Raw genomic sequence first — 25,548 nt, forward strand, 5'->3', positions numbered from 1 at the left:
GGAAAATCATCTATGATTCAACATTATTACAATTTATAAAGGGGTTTCTTATGTTCTAATTTTCAGTTTCATCAACATACTGTTTTTTTTTCATTTCCTAATATGTTATTACCAGAATTAGTTTCTTACCAAAGATCAAATAAGAAAAATATATGAACAAAACTTCATTACACACGTTTAAATTCAGATTAGTCTCTAAAATAAAAATTTCAAATGCGTTATTTCTATATATTTTCCACACGGTACTTAACAATATAAATATGTTCTCTAAATAAAACATCAACTTTACTTTATGTTTAAATTCCAACTAAATTAACTTTGTTATGACTTTTTTATTCTACTTTTATTGAATCGATTAGTCAAAACCACTTATGTTGTTTTACTTTAAACTAAGCAACTTCAAAACAAAGTAATACACTACAATCGCTAACTACTATCAAATGGATCCGAAAAATATCATTCTCTTTCAACATATATTCATTTTCATATTCATATTTTTGAAATATTTTCTTTACAAAGACAATAAAATGAATTGTAAATTTGTATAAGAATAAAATATACGAACCCGACGCGTAGCGCCGGAATAACACTAGTACTAAATATTCGCTACAAACAATATAAATCAATTATCGTCTAAGATCATTGTAAAATTATGTTATCAAATTGTTACACTTGCGAATTATATTGGACCAAGCTGACAAAGAAAACAAATCGAAATAAACCTTCTTATTGGTTTTAGAGAAAACCTACCGAAATTTAGTAAGCCCAACAAAGCTAAGGCCCATTAAAATCGAGTGAAAGAAAACAAAACAAAACCCTACGGACCTTTACTATATAAACGCTAAAACTTGCTGTCCGCGTCTCTTTCTTTTCACTCTAGCGCGGCGACGAACTCAAAGCTTTGCAGAGAGATCTTCGTTGAGATCGCAACAATGGCTGAAAAGGCAGTGACCATCAGAACCCGAAAGTTCATGACCAACAGGCTTCTCTCAAGGAAACAGTTCGTGAGTTCCATTCTCTTAACTCTTGTCTTACTTCTCTATCATTCTAATCAGTGAGTGACTTAGAGTACGGTGAATCTGTTAGGTTATTGATGTTCTTCACCCTGGAAGAGCCAATGTTTCAAAGGTATGCTCTTTGCTACCAATATGCCTTCTTTTGATATAGACTAGACTGTTAAAGTGGTTTTCATTTTGCGACTAGGCTGAGCTGAAGGAGAAGCTAGCGAGGATGTACGAGGTCAAGGACCCAAACGCTATCTTTGTTTTCAAATTCAGAACCCACTTTGGAGGTGGTAAATCTTCAGGGTTTGGTTTGATCTATGACAATGTCGAGAGCGCTAAGAAGTTCGAGCCAAAGTACAGACTTATCAGGGTAAATAATTGCTCTTTCTACTCTTCATACAATGTCTCCCTTCCTTGAAATGTCTGTTCTCGCATTAGTTACTTACTTGATCATTATAGTTTTAGTCTCTGCCTTCTTCTGGAAATTTCTAAGATGGTATGTTTCAATGTGTGATTTGTAGAATGGTCTTGACACAAAGATAGAGAAATCAAGGAAACAAATTAAGGAAAGGAAGAACCGTGCCAAGAAGATACGTGGTGTTAAGAAGGTAAGACTACTGTTACTAATGACTCTTTTACACACAAGTTATAAACACTAGTATCATTTTGTTTAATCATTTTTTTTTGTTTAATGTCGCAGACCAAGGCTGGTGATCCCAAGAAGAAGTGAGATCTCAAGACAGTTTCAGTTCTTGTTTTTTATCTGCATAATCACCTGTTATGTCATTTTAAGTTTTATTTGTCTGCTTTTAGTTTTTTTTTTTTTAATTTCTCCAACTTGTCACCTATACTAAATCTCGAGCTTTTTGCTTGTTTCAATCGATCTTTTGTTTAAAGTTTTAATCGATTAGAGAAAAGATTAATCATGGTTTTGCCCAATACACTCTTATCGTAAAATAAGATGACAAGCATTTGTTATTAACCAATGGAAAAAAGATGTACGCATTCTTTAAATTTTTAACTTCTAAATTTGTAAAAAAAAAATGATTAAAGATGTGTTACCTTTGGAAAAAGATGTACATATCCTTTAATTTTTTTAACTTCTAAATTTTGTAATAAAAAATGATTAGAGGTGAGTTACATTTGTCCATAAGAAAAAGATTACATTTGGAAATCTAATTACATGAGAGATTAACCACATAATCGCGTTCAAGAAACGCTCGTTGGAACTGTCGTTGGGACCGAGAGACGTCCGGACACAACAGACCGCAATAACACGCCAGTGCGTGTAGTACTACTAGTGGGTGACCACTTGCCTATTAGTAAACGTTTTAAACGTTATGAAAACACCGAAACTACCCCTGGTTGGTTCGAAGATTCTCACGCCCCTACCCTAACCACCCAATCACAAGCGCGCGTAAGCGTAACCAATCCTCGTGAACCCCATCCCATCTAGATCTAGTTCTTTGGTCTTAACCTGATCACGACCCTAAGCTCAAGGCTAGCCAGATCTGTCTTCGTGAAGAATGACATCGGATCACCGCGACGCCGTTTTCTCTATAGACTCACCAGATCATGAAGGAGGAGGTGCAGGAGACGGGGGAGAGTCCGATACCGACGATGACGTGGCACTCCCGGAAACAAACGATGATCTCAACTCTCCGTATAACGTAACCGTCGCGCTTCCATCCGGCTCCGCCGTCCCCGTCTCCGCAATCCCGGCCGACTCCTCCCCGAAATGGCGCCGCGCGACGGAGATCGTCCACCGGAGACAACAACAGCCACCGCCGCCGCCGCCGGCAGCGGCGATCGACGACTCCAGGCGTCTCTTCCAGAGGCTGTGGACCGACGAGGACGAGATCGAGCTCCTCCGCGGCTTCCTCGACTACGTGACGACGCACAGAGGAGGCAGCAATCCGCCGGATACGGCGCCGTTTTACGAGATGATCAAGTCGAAGCTCCAGCTCGAGTTCAACAAGAACCAGCTGGTTGAGAAGCTGAGGCGGTTGAAGAAGAAGTACCGTAACGTGATGAGCAAGTTTGGTTCGGGCAAAGAGGTTTTGTTTAAAAGCCCTCACGATCAGTCTACGTTCGAGATTTCTAGGAAGATCTGGAACCGAACTGGGAAGATCATTGGGTTTGAAATGGATTTCGAGGAAGCTAACGTTAATGATAACAGCCCTGGTTCGAACCCTAGTGCTGCTGTTGAGATTGAGTCTGAGAACGGAGTTGAGAAGAAAGGATCGAGGAAACGATCACGGTCAAGAATAGGGAAGATTGAAGAAGACAACAATGTCAATGTCAACGAAACTGTATCTGCTAGTATTGGTGGTTTGATTGAAGAGACTGTGAGAAGCTGTGTCTCTCCTTTGATTAAGGAGATGATGAACGGGACGACGAGTATGATGATGGCTGGCTCGTTGGGCCCTGTGTTGACAAGGCCGTTGGGTTATGGTGTAGAAGGAGCAGGAGGGAACAAGGGGGTGAGGGATGAGCGGTGGAGGAAGCAACTGATTCTGGAGCTGGAAGTGTATTCGAGGAGATTAGAGTTGGTTCAGGAGGAGATTAGAGCTACGTTGCACGAGCTAAAGACGATGCCAAGTGGTGTATGATGAAACAAGATGATGATGACGACGACAATAACCTGTTTGTGTATAACCTTAGTATAGTTCCTATGGTAGACTCATTTGTTTAATGTTCAAAAACAAACAGACTTCTAGCTCTTTTTTTCTGTGAAAGAGAAAAAAATATTTTTGTAAGTGTTTGCCAAGTATTGTCTGATAATATTTGTAGTAACATGTTTATTTTTAAGTTTTGTTTGTTTCTTGATCTAATGCAGTGGTTGAATTGTATTGTAATCTAACATTCAACTGTTCAAAGACCAGGCTTGCGCTGTTTACCATGTGGATCACCGTGAACGATCTTCGGTGGGGTTCCGCATGTGCTATGACCGGAATTCGAAATTTAACGGCGGAACTCACAGCCGTGAGCCTTTTACCACCAGAAGCCCCGATTAAAGAACATGAGTTTGTTTGCTTTATAATATTCCCTAATTGTTCTGTTTATTATTGACAAACCCAAAGGTATGTATTTAGACGTTTACATAAGTTGTCATTAACCAGATTTAAACTAGGATCATTAATCGTTCCTACAAAAGAAGAAGAAGACATTTAATTAAACCCCTACGAATGCTCCAGCCGCATCTCTATTGAGGTGAGTAATTGGGCCCAAATAGCCCATCTTATTTTCAGCCCAATATCCTTTTTTTTTTTTTTCTAATTGTTGATTATAAATACAAGAGTTAGGTCATTTTGCATTAGGGTTTTTAACATAAACCAATTCACGATTGAGATGATAGATAAGACGGAGATAGAGAGGATCAAACAAGTGATCGTTGAGAAACTAAGCTCGATTCACACATTGAAACGCGTACAGAAGATCAACCAGCTTGTGGATGAGATAGCGGGCCAGGAGGAGAGAGAGACTGAATCATTATCATCGGAGGAGCAAGTGGTGACTCCGTGGGTAGTCTCCGGTAAAATCGATCACGATAAGGTGATCGAAAAGTTTGGGTGCAAGAGGATAGACGAGTCTCTCATTGATCGTGTCGAAAGACTCACTTCTCGTCGAGCTCACGTCTTCCTCCGCCGTGGCTTCTTCTACGCCCACAGGGATCTTGATAAGATTTTGGACTGTTATGAGAGTGGGAAGAAGTTCTACCTCTACACTGGGAGAGGACCTTCATCAGAATCTTTGCATTTAGGGCATTTGATTCCTTTCTTGTTCACCAAGTAAAGTCACATCATCATAAACCTTTTGTCTTTACTCTTTTAAGGTCAATGCTTGTCCTTTTATACTTGTTATTGGCTTTGTAGATACTTGCAGGAAGCTTTCAAGGTCCCAGTCGTTATACAGATTACGGATGATGAAAAAAAAATATGGAAGAAGTTAGAGAAGGAGGAAACTAAAAGACTTGGCAGAGAAAATGTGAAAGATATCATTGCTTGCGGTTTCGATGCCTCAAACACCTTTATTTTCTCCAGCTATGCCACTGTTGGCGGGTAAGTGAATGATCCAACCCCAGTGGGGAACTTTAGCTCATTTTTTTCTAGTAAATTATTTAAAAAAAAGAGAGTTATAAGCAGGTTCTCTATCTCCAAATGTTGAGAGTTTTGACTTTTGATAATAGTATTGTGAAAGCTTGCTAAAATATTATTATTAGGCTTTTTTGATATTTGCAATATAGTTTTCCTGGCTGATGATGTGCCGAAACTTTTTTTTTTTTTTGTGTGTAGTAAGTTCTATGAAAATGTGGTGGAGATTGCAGATTGCATTACAGTTAACAAGGTGATTTTACTCTCTCCTATCTCCCGCTTTATGTGTCTTGTCTTATAGGTTCCTGTTTTTTCATTTTTTGTATATCTCCCATTTGTTTTTTGTTTTTGGCTAGGCTAATTCGACTTTCGGCTTTACCGGCGAAGTTTCTACTGCAAAAATGATCTTCCCTTCTTTGCAGGCAGCTCCATCTTTTTCTAGCTCATTCCCACACAAGTTGTTCCCTGACGAGAAGAAAAATATCCCTTGCTTGATTCCCTGTGCAATTGACCAGGTTTGCTGTTTTTTTTCTCACGTAGCCTCTGTGTGTATCATTGAGTTTTATATGTTGATAATAATAATAAAATGACGGTTTTTTGTTTTGTTCAGGATCCGTACTTCAGGCTGACTCGTGATGTTGCACCTCGGTTAGACTTTATAAAGCCTGCTCTGATTGAGTCAAAGTTTTTCCCTGCGCTGCGGGCAAGTGTTTTCTTAACTAGTCAATAAAAGGATATTTACAAGTTTAAAATTCATGCCTTCACACTATTTAATATATATGCCTTCTGGTCACACTTTTTTTTTTCTTGCAGGGAAATAATGGGAAAATGTCAGCAAGTGATGCAAATTCCGCTATTTATATTAATGATAGCGCTGCCGACATTAAAAAAAAGGTGAATTTGTATTTTTTTGGTTGTGATTTCACATCAGACATGATGAAATAAGAGCATTGCTTCCACTAATCTTGATGATTTTTTTTTAATATGCAGATAAACAGTGCTGTTACTGGTGGGCGAGATAACTTGGAAGATCAAAAAAAATATGGAGCAAATCTGAAGGTAACAATTTAATTTTCGTTTAGTCACTTGATCCTATTGGTTTTAGTGCTGTAGAAAACTTAAAAGTCTCTTTTCTTTTCTGGCCATGTGCTTTCTACTATTTTTCACAGGAAGACATACCGTTTCAGTATTTGAGTTTCTTCCTGGAAGATGATGCTGAACTTGAACACATAAAGAAGGTAAAAAAATACTTTATAATTGCCCCTAAGCTTTTTCATTATTACAGAGAATGAATGAAGAAGAATATGCTCTCTTATTTTTTCCTGATGGGATTATCTAAAGATAACACATTGTTGTGTGCGCCATTGTTTCAGGAGTATGGAGAAGGAAGAATGACAACGGGTGATGTAAAGAAGAGACTCGTTCAGGTTGTGACAGAAATTGTGGAGAGACACCGCATGGCTCGAGCTGCTGTTACTGATGAGGTACAAAAAAAGAAAAATTGATTTGATGTAATAACAGTTTTATTATTAGACAATCAGAGATTTAATTAATAACATTTTTATTTATTGTTTTCTTCTATATAATCAGATGGTGGATGCGTTCATGACTCCGAGACCTCTGTTTGAGTAAACTCTAAACCGGAAAAAGCTCTACAACTTCGAGTGAAGTTTACAGTTGATATTTTTTATGCTTATAGCTTAATCGGTTTCCTGGTTCAGTTGTTAGCTCTGAAGAGTTCACTGGTTTGAACGGTTATCTATTTATTTTGCTTTTATTTTAGGAAACATTAATTAAAAGGCCCATATTTGTTCTTTTGCTTCCAACCCAATGCTTTCTGGGCCGGGTCTGTTTATAATTATTCTATGTAGAGAATTCACCTATTATGGTGCTCCAAAACCCTAATCTATCCAATTTGGTTAATAACCACTGATTAATGTCTTTAACTCCAGCACAATCAACCTTCTGATATCGTATGCATGGACTCGAGCACAATCTATCTTTTGAATTTTGAATTTTGAATTTATTATATATATATGTTTTTACATTTATGTAAAATATTTTAGCTTTGGATTATAAAATTATTTTGCTGAATTATCAAAATTAAATATAAAACAAAATAGACTAGAAAAAATTGTGGATTTATAGTAACATACTACTTAATTTAATACATTTAAACTAATTTAGATCGTTTTAAACTAATTTTAACCGATTTGAAATTAGTTTAAACCGATTTGAATCATAATCGTTTCGATTTGACAAATGGCCGCCATACCAATTATTTTTAGAATCATGGTCATAATACAAATGTCTTCTTGGCAAGTTCAGTGTCTTGTAACTCAGTGACCCAACCATTATATCTGAGCTGCACCGTACAAATGAATACCCTTTCCACTTCATATATACTCGTCCATGTGTAAATCGAAACGTGTATAAAATAAAAAAAAAATTATGTTAGAGCATCTCTAAAAAAAAAAAAAATCAAAACTTTAAATTTTGAAGTTTCTTAATTTTGAGCATCTTATACAATTATTTGTTTTACAAAGTATCTTACTAACTTTTATTAGGCCTGGGACGGATCGGGTATCCGGACAATTTTAAGATATCCGGATCTTGATCCTTATCCGGCGGATCCATAATTTTACTATCATTATCTGGAGCCGGAGTTCTTGGATATCCGGATGTCGGATATCCTTCTAAAAATTGTAATATCCGGCGGATATCCGGATCCGGATTTGGATTCTTAAAATAAATAAAAAAATAATATTAATACATATAAAATATTAATAATAATTTAAAAATAAAAAATATATAATGTTTTTAATTATTTCTATGTATAATATTAAAAAATTTACATATACTATTATAAAAATGAAAATATATTAAATAAAATCAGCTTTTATATATAGATATTACTTTTTTAAAATAGTTATTAATAAAACTTACGGATCAGGATATCCAGAATAAGAAATCAAGATATTCGGATCCGGATCCGGCTTTGACGGATCCAACATTTTACTATCCGGATCCGAATTCGGTCCCTCCGGATATCTGGATTTTCGGATCGGATCCGAATCGAATCTCGGATCGAATCTGGATCTCAGATAAAAGTCTCTTGCCTAACTTTTATAGTTATCATTTTAGTCTTCATAAATTTTTAAATCTTATACAAAACACAAATATATTAATTACAGTAAAGAAAAAAATTATACAATACAATATTATAAAACACATTTAATACAAATTATAAATCGAAAATACAAAAAAGAAAAATTATACGAAAACAAAATTATTAAATCAACTAAGGAAGTACAGGATTTTAACAACTGCAAATAAAAATAAAAAGACTCATTTATTATTTCTTATTAACTAATATTTTTTTTTATTTTTTATTATGTATTTTATTGCTTAATAAAAGTGTTATGATTTTTTTGCTAAATTCTAATAATAACAAGAACTATAGTGTAAAATACAAAACTTTTAAAATTAAATTTAAAAGTTTTTCTTTTGGAGAGAGAGTGACATCTTCAACCTTCAAATTTGAAAGTTTTGCCAATCTCGATGGTGGCTTCTCCTTTGTCTTATCATTGAGTGCCGATGATGAACGAGGATCTTGCGAGAGGAAAAGATATGACTGGAGCTGATGATGAAACAAAGACTCTAGCTAGCACTGTGGCTCGTCAGATTCTTCTACTCGTCTCTCATTCTTCTGACTCCACTGTTGATGCTGATGCTTGCAAAGAAGCCGCTCTAACACATCTTGAATCGGTAAATTATTATAAAGTGTTAAACTTTTTTTTTTTTGAATTTTGTTTTTGATTTAAGTTTATGTTTTTTTGCAGATTAAGACAGGTAATGTTGGGGTTCTGTCTCAAGTTTCGTTTCTTCTTGTGGCAAAGGATTGGCCTTTACAAGTTCGCATCTACGCCTCTAAGTTGCTACAGGTTCACTAGTTATCTTACTGTTTGCTAATGAACTAAAAAGGTCATGTCTTTTGGTTGTTGAGATTAAATTTCCACTGTTAATTGCTTAATTGCAGCATTTGGTTAAACTGCGGTGGGATGAGTTAAGCTCCTCTGAGCAGATGGATATTAGTAGTGCCTCCTTTGAATTGATGTCTGAGTTAGCTGCTGCTAATCCATTTGAAGAATGTGAGATGAAAAGTGAAACTATCACTCTTGTTGCTGAGGTTAGAGTCTTTTTTTTATTACTGCAATCTCTATTCTATGATTGGTTGATAATCAACTTATACAGAACTTCATTCCAGATATTTGAAAAGGAGGAGGATCTGGAGATGTGGCAGGAGTTGTTTCTCTCACTAGTTTCCCTCTCCTCCCAAGGTCCTTTACTTGCAGAATTGGCTTTGAAAGTGGCGAAGACGCTTTCTGAACATCATATAGATCACATTAAGGAGCTGGAAGGTACTTAAGAATTAGCCTAACTCTACTTCTCTCTCATTTTTTCTGAATTGCTCTCAGTCATTTCTAACACATGTGTTTCCTTTCTCATCAGACAATAAGTATAGCCATCATCTGTTGCAGGGACTTCCTGATATCTTGGTTTGGTTGCATGATGTAATGCTACTACTACCTTTTTACTCTTTATCAATTTTTTATTGTAGCATTAGTTTTAATGGAAGAGAAACTTTTAATGCAGCTTCTTGAAAAACACTTTGGGGATGCAAAGAATGCAGAAGGGAGGGAGAAACTTGAGCTGGCTAAACAGCATTCAGATGCAGTTGTTGCTTGTTTGAATGCCATCAACTCACTCACAGAATGGGCTCCAGTTCCAGATTTTGCTGAATACAAAATCATTGACCAGTTAGTTAATAATAAACTCTTTGTGGCTTTAGACTCATATACTTTCTTTTACACAAGCTTATATAACTTTTCTGTATATGTTTCTTTACTTTTACAACAGGTGTGCATCTTTACTTTCTTCTAGTGAGTTCTGCCGTCTCGCTTGTATGTTCTTCACACTTATCTCCTCAAGGTAATGAGATTTTCGGATACTCAATGAGAAAAAAATTGTCTTTGTTTTTTCACTTTACCATTTGTGTATTGTCTGTGGTGTGTTGCAGAGAAAGACCCACTGATGATGCTTCTGGTGCTGAGTTTGATTCTACAATCATCCATATCTGTAAAGTGATGGTCTCTCTAGGCTCCACAAACTTACATTGCATCTTCACAGATAGCAGTGCCATAGCTCTTTATCTGAAACAGGTACTAATCTGGATACCTATTAGTATTGAATGGTCTGCTTATTTCAAGATTTTTTTGTCTTACTTTCTTTGTAGATGCTCTGGTTTTTTGAACACTATAAGTTCGATCTTCACTATGAGTCACTGTTCTTCTGGCTGGTAGGTGGCCACTGCCTTAACCAGCAAATCATAATCTTTCTTAGATACAAAGAAGTGAAACTCACTCTGGCTTCTGGCTCTCTCACAGGGGTTGATGGATTATTTAACCTCAGACCTCAAGGCTCCTAGTTACCCACATAGAAAGGGATCGGCAAGCGAGGTTTTCACGGGATCTGCAAGCGAGGTTTTCAATAGTTTTAGACACCTAGATGGCGTAAAAAGGGATCTTTTACTCCTTATAGACGATGAAACCGCCAGCAAGATGCTGGATGTTTCATTCCAACGCATGAATAAGAACGATCAAGTCCTCCTTGATCCTGGAACAAACCTCCTTTCCCTTGAGCCATCAAGTTTTACATATGAAGAGTTTTGCAAGTACCAGAAGAGGCTCGTATGTTTCTAAAACTCTCTCAGACAAAACTCTCTCTATTTACTTTTAATTAAAAAAAATTCTGTTGCCTTTGGTGCAGTTTGTGTTGATCAGACTCATCTCTTCTCACAAGCCAATCATTGCTAGCACAAAACTATCTTCAAGAACCATCATGCTTATTAAGAATATATCGGTTTCTTCAGCGCCTTGTGGCCAGCAGTATGCAGCTGCTATGAAGAGCCAGAGTACTGCTCTGGAGAGTATTCTGCGTAGGCTTTTCCGTGGAACCGATGAGTTCGCTGGTGGTAGTTCCCAAGTTCATTCTCAACTCCACGTGATATTTGAGGGTAATGTTGAAAACATAATTTTTCATTTCAAGTTGTCTGGATCTGGACTCTCTCATCTTTGTCTGTTTTGAATGACACAGGCTTGCTTCAGGAGCTCCTTAATGCAAACTGGACTGAACCACTACTTATTTCAGCGCACGTTGACTATCTAAACGCAATGTTTCCTTTCCTCAAGTACTTGCCAGATACGGTTGCAAGTGTTATCGACAAGATGTTTGCACTTCTTACCTCTCTTCCACCAGCATCTAAACGTGCAAGATTGTACATCTGCTCATCTATGATACGCCTAGCCAAAACTGCTGACAAAAGCTTTACTCCTCACTTGAAGGTATCCTCAAAATTTTTAATTACAAGAAAAATGCTCTCTAAGACCACCTTTTTGTTTGATCGAATCAGGGTCTAGCTGATAAGATGACATGTTTGCAAAGAGAAGGAACTTTGCTCCCTGGTGAGCATAGCAGTCTTGTGGAAGCATTTTTTGCTATGACTTCTGCGTCAGGGTAACAAACAATCTGCTTCTTGTTTGTAGTCTTCATGATGAACTTTTATTGCGTTTAATAAATAGCTTTTACTTGGAGCACAGAGGTCAAAGGGAGCAGCAAGACAGTTTTCTTTTGTTACTAGAACCAGTGCGCCAACAATGGACTCAACCAGAGTGGCAAAACGAATATCTATCTACTCCCTCTGGTTTTATTCAGTTATGCTCGAACGCACCCTTGATGCGGTCTATTGTCGACACAGTCGCCGTCTTTGAGAAGGCTCTCAAGGGATGCAACTTCAAGAAAAGGAAGCTGAACATGTCTGAGATTATGAGGACTCATCATCATCCTCTGGCTTCTCACCTTCCTTGGATGCTACCACCGCTCCTGAAGCTCTTTCGTGTTATCAACTCTCTGTCTTCTCCTGATGCTTATCAAACCTTACCCACAAAACTCAAAGAAGCAATGAAGATAACGGAAGCCGAGTTACGTAGCACCCAAGGAAAGCAAAGCCGTAAACTAACTAAAGGCTTCCTTACTTATTCTAGTAAAGGAAACACATATGATATTCGAAATTGGCTGAAAGCTATTCGTGAAAGCGGGTAAGTAAGTGAGTGTCTACATTGTTCTCCTTCAGGCTTTTAATGTTAGTAACGCATTTTGCAGATACCGTGTGCTGAATCTCTCTGTAAGCATGGGAGAGACGTTCTACGCATCCATTGATGCTAACGAAGTTGCGGTGGCGTTCACTGAGAATATATGGTGGATGGAGTTCAGACATATAAAGCAGCTTATCAACTCCTTCGTAGGATGTCTTGTCTCATCATGTCCTGCAGATATGTGGGAGTCATTGCTTGAACCGCTTCTGAGTCCTTTGTTGACACACTGTCAGCGAGCTCTTGACTCCTCGTGGACTAGTCTTCTACGGGAAGGCAGGGCCAATGTTCCGGATCTGATCGGTTTTGAAGGTGGTGAGACGAAGCTCATACAACTGGAAAGACAGCTGCTCATAGATTTATCTCGGTCCACTTCGGATTTGCTCTCAAAGATCTCTGCTCCTGAGTTAAACACAGGGCTTCCTGTTCTGAAGTACTCAGACCAACTTGTTCTTGGTGAAATGTCTATTCTCATGGATTTCAATGCACTCAAATCCAACTGTTTGGTGAGGTATGTATAGGATAATAGGATTAGGCTTAGTACATTTCTATACTATACTTTATATACTTGTATAAATATTTACTATATTTAATATTAAAATAATTAAAAATTAAAAATATTGTTTATAAATTATCCAAATTTTTATCGGAAACCTGAAAAAATTGATATTTAATCTAAAAACCCGATTTATTAAACTTTAAAACCCAAAATAACCGTAAAACCGGAACCAAACTGGAAATGAATGGGATCCGAAATACTTTGGATATTAGCCGACTTCCAACTTTGTTACCTGAACCGAATACCAAAATAACCGAACCGAACTGAATTTTCTAAATACCGGAACGTATCCTAAACCTTTAGAACCGAAGAGTCGAAAGAACCGAACCGTACCAAATGCCAGGGCTATATAGGATGTTGTGCTTGTTAACTCTTTTTTAGACTAATAACAAGAATTGTTTTTTTTTTCTTGCAGCTTACTCTTGAGTTGCAAAAACTTGGCAAACTCAGTAATGCAGTTTTCATTACAAGCATGCACATGGACAGATGGCATTACAACCTTCAACCTCCATTGTTTTTTCATTAGCGTTATTCATCTAGCCATAATGACAAACAACGGAGAGCTCCGAGAGTTTGTGGCAAAAGATTTGTTTAATGCACTCATCATGAGCTTGACCATCAATGAAAATGTGAACAACAGTTCCATTTTAGTTGGTATGTGCAGTGAAATATTCGTTTACCTTTCCCAGAGGCACCCAGCTCCACGACAGGTTCAGTTTTTTTGTTCATTTGATATAATCTTGATTAGGTTCTTCAATCTTATCCTCAAATTTTTCTAATCTTGGATTATCTTCAGGTGTTGCTGTCACTCCCCTGTCTCACTCCCGATGATCTGCGTGATTACGAAAAGGCTTTGGCAGAAACTTGTGAACCCAAAAAACAGAAGCAGATTACAAGAAGCATGTTGTCATTAGCTCTTGGAATTAGCTTAGAAATAAAATAATCATAACCTATCCGGTTATAGTTGTTAACCGGAGAATACCAATCCTAAACCGTATCGAATTACAAGTTATTTAGTTATTGTTTGATAACCAAATTAATTGCATTTGTAATTTCCGTTTTGTGAAGATGTTTGTCCAGAGCTCAAAGTCGTAGGTGGGGAGACGATTTATTAACTTACTATATAATGCTCCAAATTACATTAACAGCAAATAATATTAATAACGAAAATGAAACTACGATAAAAGAATCATATCCTAAGAAATTAATGTCAAAACTGGGGACCTAGCTTAATACAGATAGGTCCAAAATTTCAATCGAGAAAATAAATGGAACCATATTGATAATTTATTATTCGAAGACTTTTCTAATGTTAATGCCAAAATATATTAAAAATATCCAATCTTAAACCATATAAATAAAAGTTCGGTAATTAGTTAACGTTTTTAAAATCACTCGACAGTGAAACAGTCTCCTTTTCCTCTGGTTCTGTCTTTTTGACTCTTACTTTTGCACACAGAGAGAATAAGAAGAAAAAGAAAATGAGAAACTTCACTTCTTGCTCCAGTGAAAATGGCGTTCAGGTTACAGATCCTTCCACCTCCAACGCTGTAAAAGTTTCACAGAATCTGGTTATTTGTATCCACCGTTGCTGCATCAGAGGTAGGACTTGTTTGATCACAGTCACATGGACTAAGACTCTGATGGGTCAGTGTGTAACCATAGGAGTCGATGATTCTTGCAACAGAAGTCTCTGTAAATTCGAGATCAAACCCTGGCTCTTCACCAAACGAAAAGGGTACAAGAATCTAGAGGCGTGTGATGTTTATTGGGATCTCTCGTCTGCTAAATTCGGATCCAGCCCTGAACCTTTATGTGGGTTCTATGTAGGAGTTCTTGTGGATAAAGAGATGATTCTTCTTCTTGGTGATATGAAGAAAGAAGCTTTCAAAAAGACTAACACTGCTTCATCTCTTGGTGCTGTGTTCATTGCCAAGAAAGAGCATGTGTTTGGTAAGAGAACGTTTGCAACAAAAGCTCAGTTCTCAGGTGATGGTGAAACACATGATCTTGTCGTTGAGTGTGACACAAGTGTTAGCGATCCTTGTCTTATTGTTAGTGTTGATGGGAAGACGTTGATGGAGGTGAAGCGGCTTCGTTGGAAGTTCCGTGGTAATGAGACGATAGTTGTGAAAAGGGTCTCTGTGGAAGTTCTATGGGATGTTCACAGTTGGTTCTTTGGGGTGCCATCGTCACCAGGGAATGGTGTGTTTATGTTCAGGACTCGTCAAGCTGTTGAAAAGACTTGGTCTTCCACGCAGGTCCCAACGAGCTTGAGACCTCAGAGTTTTGGGTTTACATTGTTTCTGTACGCTTGGAAGAACGAGTAGAGAAGAATAAAAATGAACTGTTGATTCTTGTTCATTTATTTAATCATATGATCAGTTTCATATGTAGTATTTTGTACGTGAGACTTGTAAAGACTTGTTCAAAGTTGAATGCTAAGGTGTTCTTGCTGCATCTGAGATGTTTTGATTTAGTGTATTAAGCATTTGCATCCTCCTCAAAGATATATTATGGTTTGGGGTGTTGTTTCTTGTTACCTTTTTCAGACATAGTATACAGAACTTTGTTAAGTCTGTTGTACTGAATGCAATCCTTGACTTTGGAGAGTCTTTGCATAGTTTTATGATTATATATATCCCACCCACCAAAAAAAGTGTACAACTTTGCACTCTTGCTTGAAAAAAACATCAAAGTTCACTTGGATTGTCAAGTCAAGAGAAAGAACTTTTAGAGCAAGCCAAGTTACTTTTAGTCTTTATACTGTCAATTCAAATTTTTAGATTTGGATATCCCAATGGGGTGGAGGGACCCTGACCAAAAAAAAACTGCAGAGAGTCTTATAGAGAAACTATGAAACTGCTTGCCGTTTGGTTTGATAACTTTCTCTCTTTTTGGCTCTTTTTGTCTCTGAAAAATCTTGAAAAGTTTAGTGAGAAAAGAGAGAGACATAGATGTGTCCTTCATAATGCCTTCCTATTGCTTCAACATTTATTTTCTTTTGGGTCTTTGTGGAATCATCACATGTTTGCCTCTCTGTCTAGTTCTGTAATAATAATGCCATGACAAATACTATAGCATCAGTTTCCTAGACCTAGCTACCTGGACCCCTACCCTACGTACCTTGCCAGAATCCGGTTTGGATAAATTTCTTGGTTTATTGTAATTTACTAAGTTTTGATACTTGCCCTTTGTAATACTATTATTGTCCATGAGGGCCATCCACTAAAAAACATCTGTGATTCAAAACAACATTGAACATATGTTTCAACCTTTCAACATATATTATATGGTATTTAAACAAACTTATGTTTTTTTTAAACACTTTTTTTCTTATGTTTTTTATATATAAATCCTAAAATGACTTTAGCAGAGTACTGAATTGATACAGTTTCTAGTAGCCGTTATTTAACTCCAAAACAGGGAGAAAAATGGTTATGCATAAATTATCCAAAACTCAAGTTTATATAAAGAAAAGTCATCAATACATCAAAATAGAAGCTGAGGATCAAAAGTGTGAAATGAGACAAAGCATTAAAGCAGAGGATCAAAAGAGTGAAATGAAACAACGATCTCTCAATTCAACATTTCTTCAAAAACCTCTCTTAAGCACCAATAATCTCAGTAGGTTCCTCGGCAACCTCATCCGCCGGCCTGTCTACCTTCACACCAACATCCTCTGCTGTGTAGTCTCCGTGAACCTACACGGATTTAGAATAATCTTTGATGATATAATTCATCTCAAAGTCAAAACAAAAAAATGTTGTTAGGGTAGTTTCTATTCACCTCCATGAGCTTTCCAAGGTCGAACTTGGGAGCCTTGAGGATCTTGACTTTACGGATGAAAACATTCTGAAGAGGGTAGATACCCTGAGTTGCCTTCTCAATATCCTTCCCAATAGATTCTGGAATAAACTTGGCAACAAGCTCCTTGAGGTCACAAGACGAAGCTTCCTTGATCATAATCTCCCTCATCTTGCTACGAATCTGAGCAATAATGCACACAAACAAGAAAAAAAACTCTAAGCTCAAGATCAAAGATAGCAAAACTAAAGATTTTGAACATACCTGACGGATCTGGCTAGATTGAGCATAGCAAGTTCTCTTGACTTGGTTAGCACGTCTCTTGGTGAAGGCGATGCAGAAAAGCCTCAGTGTGTAGTTATCAGTGGTCTTAACATCAACATGAGACTCGATCAAAGTCTGCCACTTCTTAACCAAGGACCTGAGTTTGTCGGTTGTGAAGTCCATGCCCTAGGGTTGAAAAAGACAAAGAGGTAAGAACTCAACATGATAATGCTTAAATCAAGTGTCCTTACCCAGAACTGGGTCAAGACATTCCTGCCCTGGACATCTTCAGCTCTGAGACGGATCTTCCTGTAAGCTTGGTCCTCATCCTTGTTAAGATCAGCGAGAGACACCTCGAAAACTCTGTGTTTCAAACCCTCTGACGCAATCTGGGGCGTTTGCAAAGACACATAACAACATTTTGAGGCATTCCATAAATATAATAAACTAAAACTTCATTAAACTCTTAAAAGCTGTGATTTTGCAATTACTACATAACAACATCATAACATAACATTTTGCACTAAGTTCCGACAAATCTCACTAGCTAAAGCGATCAACGAGATTGTAACAGTAGAGACAGTGGAACATGTTACCTTGGTACCCTGAGTTCTGGAAACAAGTGTCTTTCCGACATTTCTGTGAGTGAAGCTAGAGGGAGCCTTGATATCATACCAATCCTTCTTGGAGAAAGGATCAACACTGCCATCATTCAATTACAAAACAAAAAAAAAATCAATTAAACAAGACTCAAATAAAATAAAGAGCTCAAAGATTTAATAATACTTACATCTTCTTCTTGCCTCCCTTTCTTCCCTTAGAGATCCTCTTGTTCTTCCTATATTACAGGAAAACTATTAGATCAGTAAATAACACTCGGAGATACAGATAAGAGAGTAGAAACAGAGAGAATAATACCCGACGGCCATGGTTGAGGATAGTGAGTGGGGACGATGAGCTGAGGAGAAACAAATAAGATATAAACCTAATGTTACGGCGCTTAGGGTTTTGAGTTTTGACACGAACAAAATATTTTGGGCTTTACTAAACATATTATATGTACATCGGCCCACTTTGGTGTCCAATCTATGTTCTGTCTTAACTCGATCTCCTAGGCCAATGTTTTAAAGATTAGTTTACGCATCAGTCTAATTAATAGTCATAGTTACAAAATTACAGCCTAACTATTTTTTGAACATTGGTTTGATGATTTATCATTACAAAATTGATTCAAAAGATGCAACCTTTTTGACCATATCCCATAGTCACAACTAAAAGAGGAAGACGAAGCAGAACGAAGATATTACAATAACTCAATTGGTAATATTATTACAGAGGAGACAAAGAAGAAAAACATCAAACTTTTAAAAAAACCTCACTTGTTCATAACCTCAACACCATTCTTCCCAGCAATAATCACCGAAGTAGCCATCCCCAAAAACAAACCATGCTCCACAACCCCCTCCAACTTCCCAATCTCCCTCCCCGCAGCGAACCCATCCTTCAACGGCTCCTTAAAATACAAATCAATAATATAATTACTATTATCCGTCACATACGCCTCCCCACCCTCACCAACCCTCAGCTTCGCATCGCACCCAAACTCCTTAAACAAATCCCTCAGCCTCACCAAATTAAACTTCCAGCAGAACTGAACAACCTCCACAGGCATCGCTAAACCACTCCCTCCCAGCCCCTTCACTAGCTTCGTATCATCCGCAACGACGATAAATCTCTCGGCCACGGCCTCCACCATCTTCTCCCTCAGGAGCGCGCCTCCTCGCCCCTTGACCAGGTCCAGATTCGGATCCACCTCGTCCGCTCCGTCGATGGCCAGGTCGATCCGAGGATGCGTGTCCAGGGCCACGAGGGGGATCCCTAGGGATCTGGCCTGCTCCTCGGTGCGTTTTGAGGTCGGGATGCCGACGATGTCGTGGAGCTCGCCGGAGGAGAGGAGTTTTCCGATTTGGTCGACGGCGAAGGCGGCGGTGGATCCGGTTCCGAGGCCGAGGACCATCCCCGGTTTGATCGCCTCCACGGCTTTCTCCGCCGCGAGTTTCTTGAGATCGTCTTGGGAGAGTGCGACGGACTGGGCCTTGACGGAGAACGAAACGGAGGTTCTAGGGGGAGAGAGTTTGCGTAGGGTGAGGGAAGGAGTGCGGAGAGTGAGGTGAGAGGATGAGACGAAGGATAAGGAGGAAGCCATTGGAGAGAGGAAGAGAAGTGTTTGGCAGAAACAAAATAAAGGTTGGGTTTTGACTTTTGAGTGGAAGAGAAAGGTCAGGACAGCTTTTATGGTTGGTACGGGGCAGTGTTTTAAGACAGGACCGAACCGTGGTCGGATAAGATTTGACCATGAAACCGGTCAAGTAATTAGATTTTTTTTTTTTTTGTCAACGATCAAGTAAATAGATTAGATCTCAATATATTGACACTATCAAAAATATATAAACTTGCCAAACAAAAAATAGTATATTATAATGTTTTAATTATGTAATATATTTAGTAGGCATGAGATTTATTATCCGAGATCCGGATTCGATCCGAGATCCGCTTCGAAAATAGGATATCCAGGGTGTCCGAATCCGAATAGTAAAATCTTCGATCCGTCCAAACCGAATCCGGATCTGGATCTCGGAATCCAGATCCGGAAATCTTAATTTTTATCAGGATCCGTATTTTCTAAACACATTAAATTTTTAAATTTATATATTAATATTTATACATAAATCTTTATAATATTATATTTTAGTTTGTACAGTATTATAGACACACATATGTATATATATATATTTATAAATCTTGTATAAATATTTAATTTATGTATTATTTAAAAAAAATGTTTTTTTAAAAAAATATTTTATTTTATTTTTACGGATCCAAATCCAGATATCCGCGGGTAATATAATATAGAGATGGATATCCAAAATTCGGATATCTGAAAACCACAAATCCGGATCCGAATATTAAATCCACGGATCTGAATCCGGGTATCCTAAATTTTTCGGATATCCAGATCCGTCTCGGGCCTAATATTTAGTAACTTTACTTTTAAATTTTTATATTCAAAATTATCGAATCTCGAACCGTAATCCAAATAATTATCCGGTTTAATTTTCGGTCGGGTTTTAAAAGATTGGAATGTATAATTGGAAAAACTGCTAGTATAGGGGTTGGTGAAGCTAATAACCGGCTAAATCAAACAGAGGTTTTACTATGCGATGTCGATTTAGTTTTTTTTTTAATTCTTTTCTGAGAACAGATATAAAACCTTTTTATATTCTTCTAGCAAGGTCTGGTCTGATTACATTCTTCCACTTTCTCGATCTCCAGATTTCTTAGGAAAAAAAAGGAGAAAAAATCACGATGTCCGCCGAATCATCCAGCCAAATTCCTAAAGGACAGGTGAATTAATCGAAACTTTTAATTTTCTTGGATGCGTAGAAAAGAAGTTTTAATTTGGGGTGGGGAGAAGAATATATAGGGTTCTGTTTATGGATAATTTTGAATCTTTGGTTCTTCTGATGTATTTAATCTAGGGATTGTTTTTAATTTTTTTCAGGTTGATCTGTTAGATTTCATTGACTGGTCTGGTGTTCAATGCCTCAACCAAAGCTCAACTCACTCCTTGCCCAACGCTCTCAAACAGGTACTAGTTATTACTTGTTCTGTCTTTATACCAACTGGTTTTTGTTGGAATAATATTAGATTTTGTTGAATTATTGGCTCTTGATTTTCGACATGCGAACTTGAATTAACCAGCAGCCTACTAGAAACTATAGCTTTTGAATTGTTTTGATTCTCTAATGATGTTTCATGAGCTGAGATTGATTGATTTTACTTGTTTGTGGTGTAGGGGTATAGAGAGGATGCGGGTTTAAACTTAGAGAGTGATGCTGATGAGCAACTTCTAATCTATATTCCTTTTAACCAAGTTATCAAACTACATTCCTTTGCTATCAAAGGCCCTGAAGAGGAAGGTAAATGCTTTAAAGAAACATTAGTAAAATAGTTTTTGATATTAAATGAATATAGGTTATTGTGATTTTTAGTCCTGCCTTGTTGTTAATTGGTAGTCGTTGAGATTAAACTTTTATTTACTTGTAAGTTGTAACTATTACAGGTCCTAAAACGGTGAAGTTTTTCTCAAACAAAGAGCACATGTGTTTCAGGTAATGTGAATATATTATCTTTATCCCTATCGAACTAGATGATTTTCAAGTTTATTAACTGAAAAACTCTTTAATACAGTAATGTCAATGATTTTCCTCCAAGTGACACCGCCGAACTAACTGAAGAAAACCTCAAGGTAATGACACTTTTGAGATCTAACTTTATTCATTCAGTGATGATCTATCTTTGTTTTGAGACCTTTTTGTTCAAATCCATTTACAGGGAAACCCAGTGGTCCTTAAATATGTCAAGTTTCAGAATGTTCGTAGGTAAAGGCTTTTACCATCTTCTGTGTTTTATAATACTTACTCAGCAAAATCATAAGCTCGAGCTAACCTTCTTTGTTATATTTAATTCAAGCTTGACCATCTTCATTGAAGACAACCAATCGGGTGCTGAGGTCACAAAGGTCCAGAAGATCGCTCTCTACGGTTCAACGTAAGTCTCTCAAAAACCTTTTGTTACTATCTGAAGAGAATGTAGAGCTTAGATGCTTAGCTCTTTTATACCATACTTACAGGGTGGAGACGACTGATATGAAGGGGTTGAAAAAGATTGAAGATCACTGAGGAAACAAAAGGGTTATAATGATAATGATCTATCACTTTGACTTACAGTGTTCTGTTGTTCTTTTCTTTTCTTCTTCACTACTTCAAGTTTTTAAAAGTTGGAATAGACTAGAACCTGTTATTGCCTATTGTTACCAGTGCGAAACGTATTATAAGCTGAATAACATTGTTCCATCACCTAGATTCGCGTTTCGTTATTCCCAATTGCATATATTTTCACATTAGTAGATGCGACATAACCCCAATGTATCCACCTAGTACAACGGTTTTGAACCAACGGCCACGTAGCTGCAACATGTAGGCACTAAAGGTAGGCATGGGCGTTCGGATCGGTTTTTCGGATTTACGCTCCTAGGTCCCATACTAAAATTTTATTAATATGGGTCGGGTTCGGATAATAACACTTCGGGTTCGGTTCAAAATTGTATTGCGTCTTAAAACCTATAAAGTAATCATATCGTACGGATTCAGATTATATCGGTTCGGTTCGGATATAACCGAAGTAAAAAAAACAAAAAATTTGAAGCAAAACATAAAGAAAACATCTAAATTAAATAAAAATTAATCTATCACACGTAAAATTGATAAAATAACAATAAAATGTTAAATCACACATTATTTGTATACAATATGTATTGCATTATAGAGATTAGACTTTTTATTTCAATGAGCAAATTATAATATACTTATTTATAACTAATTGTGTACTTAAATTATTTATTAAAATTTTAATATTTATTATTATATATCATATTACTATAAATATTGAATTTAATAATTGAAATACTTATATATATTTCAAAATATTTATATTAACTATTAATTTTGGATTTTTCGGGTTATCCATTCGGGTTCGGTTAATAACGTTTCGGGTTCGGATATTTTTTGTACCACCCTACAAGATCCGTTCGGGTATTTTTACATTTCAGGTCGGATAACGGATCGGATTTTTCGGTTCAGGTTCAGTTCGGATTTCGGATTCCGGATTTTATGACCAGGCCTAACTAAAGGGAGCGAAAACTTTGAAAAGGCCGCTCTTGTACATAGCCAAAGCCAGGTGAAAAGTCGACGGCGTTAACTGTTAAAGGGCCTTAAGGTGATCAGGCCCGATCAAAGGCACTTTCCATTATCCAATATTCATCCATGCGTTTAGTATGAGCACACGTGTGTATTTGTAATGTTATTGGACATTGAAGAACAAGACATGATTGTCACTGGGCCCAGCCCACACGAGGGTAGATCTGTATTTTTGTTTGTAGCTTTCCGGCCGCGTGAGCCTTTTTTTTTTTTTTTTTGAGTAAAGCCTCCCTAGGTTTTGGGAGTAGAGTGGACTCGACTATCCTATACGAGTTTGGAATATCTTCCGACTAATGTCAAATGATCAACTGATCATCTTTTACGATCCACCATGTGAATCATTTAGATCAAAGTCTAAATCTAAACTAACCATAATAATTTAGGTCCAGTAAAAATCGAACCCAAAACTGACGTGGGTACTACACACCAAAAGCTGCCACCACTTGCTTATCCATTTATTTCCCTGACCTCACGTCTATAGGAACGTATACCAAGGGATTTTTTTTTTTTGGTGAGTATACCAAGGGATATTTAAACAGTAACGGTCTTTGTTGGTCAATTTTTCTTATTATACTGTATTGTTTATACACACACATATATATAATTCCTTTTTTGTATATATAATTCTTATCATGTAGATCGAGATGAAGTCGTTGTCAACTTGACATACAATTTATTAGGTCAGATTCTTCCATCGTAATCATGCATGGGCATCATCATGTTTATCGGGCATCATCATGTTTATCAATAAATGATGTTGATGATCAATTTCATTTATCATTCTGTTTTTATAATTTGCAATGAGACATTTATTTTTATTTACGCTAATATTATTGTGCTCATTCTTGAAAAATGAGACATTTGACATTGAAATGTTTCCACTGAACGTGTTATCAAGATTTAAATGTAAAAAGCTGCTTACGGCTCTAAATATTTGTATAAATAGAAACACACAACCAACAGATTACCAAATGCTATGTTTGCCTCAAAAATGTTGACTGACGATAAGTTAAAAGTACTTTTACCAACTAATCTTCCAAAAAAAAAAAAATATATAATCTTTAAACTAGTGGAGATCACTAAAGATATTATGTTTCCATGTAAAATTGCGATTATGTCCTAGTTTCTTTTTCTTATAATATTCGGGAACCGAGGCCAACCGAATAATTTCACGAGACTCGCAGTAGCCACACATTCTTACCATTTAAAACAATACAGATGACCAACGGGAATCAAACTGCGGATCGCCATATTAGAGGTATCCTTCAAGCGCCACTAATCCAACCCTGTTGGTTGTACCTAGCTTTCTTTTTGCCAATAAACCGGTTCATGTTTAGATGCTATAATCACATATTCTTATTGCCTTAATTTGCTATGCTGTTAGTTCTGTGATTTTCATACAAGGCTCCACTTCAACTGTCTAAATAAATGTACTGTTGAGTTACTCATTTTTTTTTTACCGAGGATCCCAGGCCGGAGCCCAGACATCTCTCGAAATCCGCAGTAGCCACGTCATTTCCATCTCAGAAGTAGCAAGGTGGGCTCGGGTGGCCCGGCGTAGAGGTATATCTGAGGGGGAGGTTCGAACTCGCGGCCCTTCGGACCATTGCGAGCCGCCTCACACCATTCGACCACCAATGTCGGGTTAAAAGTTACTCATTTTTTTACAACATTATATTAATCACAACTTTTTATCATATACTAATCAACGATCAAAGGAATGTTCTACTATTACATAATGCAAGACATCTGAAATTGGTAATCATGTTTATTCAGAATTACCTGATTAATATATACCATAATCGCTATTTTTCTTTTGACTTCACAGCAATCCATAAATTTACAAACAAGGCATATGTGGGAAGTATAGTACGAAAAGTCGAAAACGCAATGGCAGACAAGACTTTAGTTTATTTACATTTAGATTTTTCTTTTTTTTTAGACAAGTTACATTTTGTTTTTATTAATTTATTTCAATCATTTGTTCTAAGATTCTAAATAAGTAAATTTAATGAAAATAATCTTTTAAAAAGGCAGGCATAACCTTTGGGAATGGCGGGTCCTACAAGAAGGACACCGAATCCACTGAATCAAAACACATGTTTGAAGCTGACAGCTTCGATATATGTGGGTCCCATATCGTCTTAGCTGTTATTTTGTTCCATTTTATTTAATTTCCGACAAAACGCTATTTTGTTAATATTATTGGTTTTCTTTTCTTCTGTAGTACTCCCTCCGTTTTCTAATATAAGTCGTTTTAGAATTGTGCACACAGATTAAGAAAATCATTAATTTCTTATATTTTCTAAACAAAAATATCATTAATTATTTACCTAACCACAAATTAACTAATAATAAAATAGAAGGTATATTATTATTGGTCATATAACATTAACTGTTATTAAATCTTACATAGAAAACCGAAAACGACATATAATTTGAAACATAAAATTTTTTCTAAAACGACTTATATTAAAAAACAGAGGGAGTATTAGTTAAGAGCGAGTATAAGATTGATCTTTTAATAACGTAGATGAAAACTCTACATAGCCATAGTCCTATATAATTGAAACTGTTCAGTTAAAAGTACTAAAAAGCAGAGAAATACGTTTTCTAGTAAGGATAAAAAGCTAAAGTAATTCATATTTTAGCATTGAATACATAATAATTTTATAATTTAGTTTTTTGTGGATATATTCGGAAAAGGGAAAAACTGTGCCAACTTGGCCTTTGCCGACTGGCTTGGCCGCAATTATTCTGAGTAATGATGACGCCACTCATGACACCATC

General features: G+C 36.8%; 8 protein-coding genes across 9 annotated transcripts; 6 read left to right on the top strand and 2 right to left on the bottom strand.

Annotated features, from left to right (window-relative positions):
* Window positions 1–825: 825 nt before the first annotated feature.
* Window positions 826–1,930, top strand: LOC106293437 (40S ribosomal protein S24-1). The gene is made up of 5 exons (XM_013729116.1): window positions 826–1,004; window positions 1,087–1,128; window positions 1,204–1,374; window positions 1,526–1,612; window positions 1,705–1,930. The coding sequence occupies exons 1-5, from the start codon at window positions 933–935 to the stop codon at window positions 1,732–1,734; spliced, it is 402 nt and encodes a 133-aa protein (XP_013584570.1). The 5' UTR covers window positions 826–932; the 3' UTR covers window positions 1,735–1,930.
* A 412-nt stretch (window positions 1,931–2,342) lies between these two features.
* Window positions 2,343–3,790, top strand: LOC106293328 (mediator-associated protein 1-like). The gene has a single exon (XM_013728997.1). The coding sequence runs from the start codon at window positions 2,531–2,533 to the stop codon at window positions 3,614–3,616; it is 1,086 nt and encodes a 361-aa protein (XP_013584451.1). The 5' UTR covers window positions 2,343–2,530; the 3' UTR covers window positions 3,617–3,790.
* A 549-nt stretch (window positions 3,791–4,339) lies between these two features.
* LOC106298059 (tryptophan--tRNA ligase, cytoplasmic-like) lies at window positions 4,340–6,931 on the top strand. 2 transcript variants are annotated; one of them, XM_013734163.1, is made up of 10 exons: window positions 4,340–4,795; window positions 4,880–5,065; window positions 5,300–5,351; window positions 5,455–5,613; window positions 5,709–5,801; window positions 5,912–5,992; window positions 6,089–6,157; window positions 6,268–6,336; window positions 6,472–6,582; window positions 6,689–6,931. In XM_013734163.1, exons 1-10 carry the CDS (start codon window positions 4,356–4,358, stop codon window positions 6,728–6,730), a joined length of 1,302 nt encoding a protein of 433 aa, XP_013589617.1. In that variant the 5' UTR covers window positions 4,340–4,355; the 3' UTR covers window positions 6,731–6,931. The 2 variants fall into 2 exon arrangements, with proteins under 2 accessions (XP_013589617.1, XP_013589623.1); XM_013734169.1 differs by having other exon boundaries at window positions 5,521–5,613.
* Window positions 6,932–8,610: 1,679 nt separating this feature from the next.
* Window positions 8,611–13,963, top strand: LOC106323103 (protein HASTY 1-like). Its single transcript, XM_013761273.1, has 17 exons — window positions 8,611–8,866; window positions 8,941–9,042; window positions 9,138–9,287; window positions 9,366–9,519; window positions 9,611–9,672; window positions 9,755–9,918; window positions 10,019–10,090; window positions 10,179–10,320; window positions 10,395–10,457; window positions 10,546–10,848; window positions 10,928–11,174; window positions 11,255–11,502; window positions 11,571–11,674; window positions 11,758–12,255; window positions 12,320–12,820; window positions 13,284–13,578; window positions 13,665–13,963. Exons 1-17 carry the CDS (start codon window positions 8,696–8,698, stop codon window positions 13,809–13,811), a joined length of 3,423 nt encoding a protein of 1,140 aa, XP_013616727.1. The 5' UTR covers window positions 8,611–8,695; the 3' UTR covers window positions 13,812–13,963.
* A 320-nt stretch (window positions 13,964–14,283) lies between these two features.
* Window positions 14,284–15,371, top strand: LOC106297006. The gene has a single exon (XM_013733283.1). It carries the CDS (start codon window positions 14,350–14,352, stop codon window positions 15,196–15,198), a length of 849 nt encoding a protein of 282 aa, XP_013588737.1. The 5' UTR covers window positions 14,284–14,349; the 3' UTR covers window positions 15,199–15,371.
* Window positions 15,372–16,293: 922 nt separating this feature from the next.
* LOC106333329 (40S ribosomal protein S3a) lies at window positions 16,294–17,973 on the bottom strand. Its single transcript, XM_013771819.1, has 7 exons — window positions 17,858–17,973; window positions 17,730–17,777; window positions 17,536–17,641; window positions 17,191–17,328; window positions 16,940–17,125; window positions 16,658–16,858; window positions 16,294–16,572 (listed from the first exon to the last, which is right to left on the bottom strand). Exons 1-7 carry the CDS (start codon window positions 17,866–17,868, stop codon window positions 16,477–16,479), a joined length of 786 nt encoding a protein of 261 aa, XP_013627273.1. The 5' UTR covers window positions 17,869–17,973; the 3' UTR covers window positions 16,294–16,476.
* Window positions 17,974–18,164: 191 nt separating this feature from the next.
* LOC106333435 (probable ribose-5-phosphate isomerase 3, chloroplastic) lies at window positions 18,165–19,222 on the bottom strand. Its single transcript, XM_013771905.1, has one exon. The coding sequence runs from the start codon at window positions 19,143–19,145 to the stop codon at window positions 18,315–18,317; it is 831 nt and encodes a 276-aa protein (XP_013627359.1). The 5' UTR covers window positions 19,146–19,222; the 3' UTR covers window positions 18,165–18,314.
* Window positions 19,223–20,199: 977 nt separating this feature from the next.
* On the top strand, window positions 20,200–21,864 carry LOC106293977 (PITH domain-containing protein At3g04780-like). Its single transcript, XM_013729605.1, has 8 exons — window positions 20,200–20,344; window positions 20,502–20,588; window positions 20,796–20,919; window positions 21,063–21,111; window positions 21,191–21,248; window positions 21,335–21,381; window positions 21,473–21,550; window positions 21,633–21,864. The coding sequence occupies exons 1-8, from the start codon at window positions 20,306–20,308 to the stop codon at window positions 21,679–21,681; spliced, it is 531 nt and encodes a 176-aa protein (XP_013585059.1). The 5' UTR covers window positions 20,200–20,305; the 3' UTR covers window positions 21,682–21,864.
* Window positions 21,865–25,548: the final 3,684 nt, after the last annotated feature.

The sequence above is a fragment of the Brassica oleracea genome, chromosome C1 (assembly GCF_000695525.1).
Source record: "Brassica oleracea var. oleracea cultivar TO1000 chromosome C1, BOL, whole genome shotgun sequence".
NCBI lineage: Eukaryota > Viridiplantae > Streptophyta > Magnoliopsida > Brassicales > Brassicaceae > Brassica > Brassica oleracea.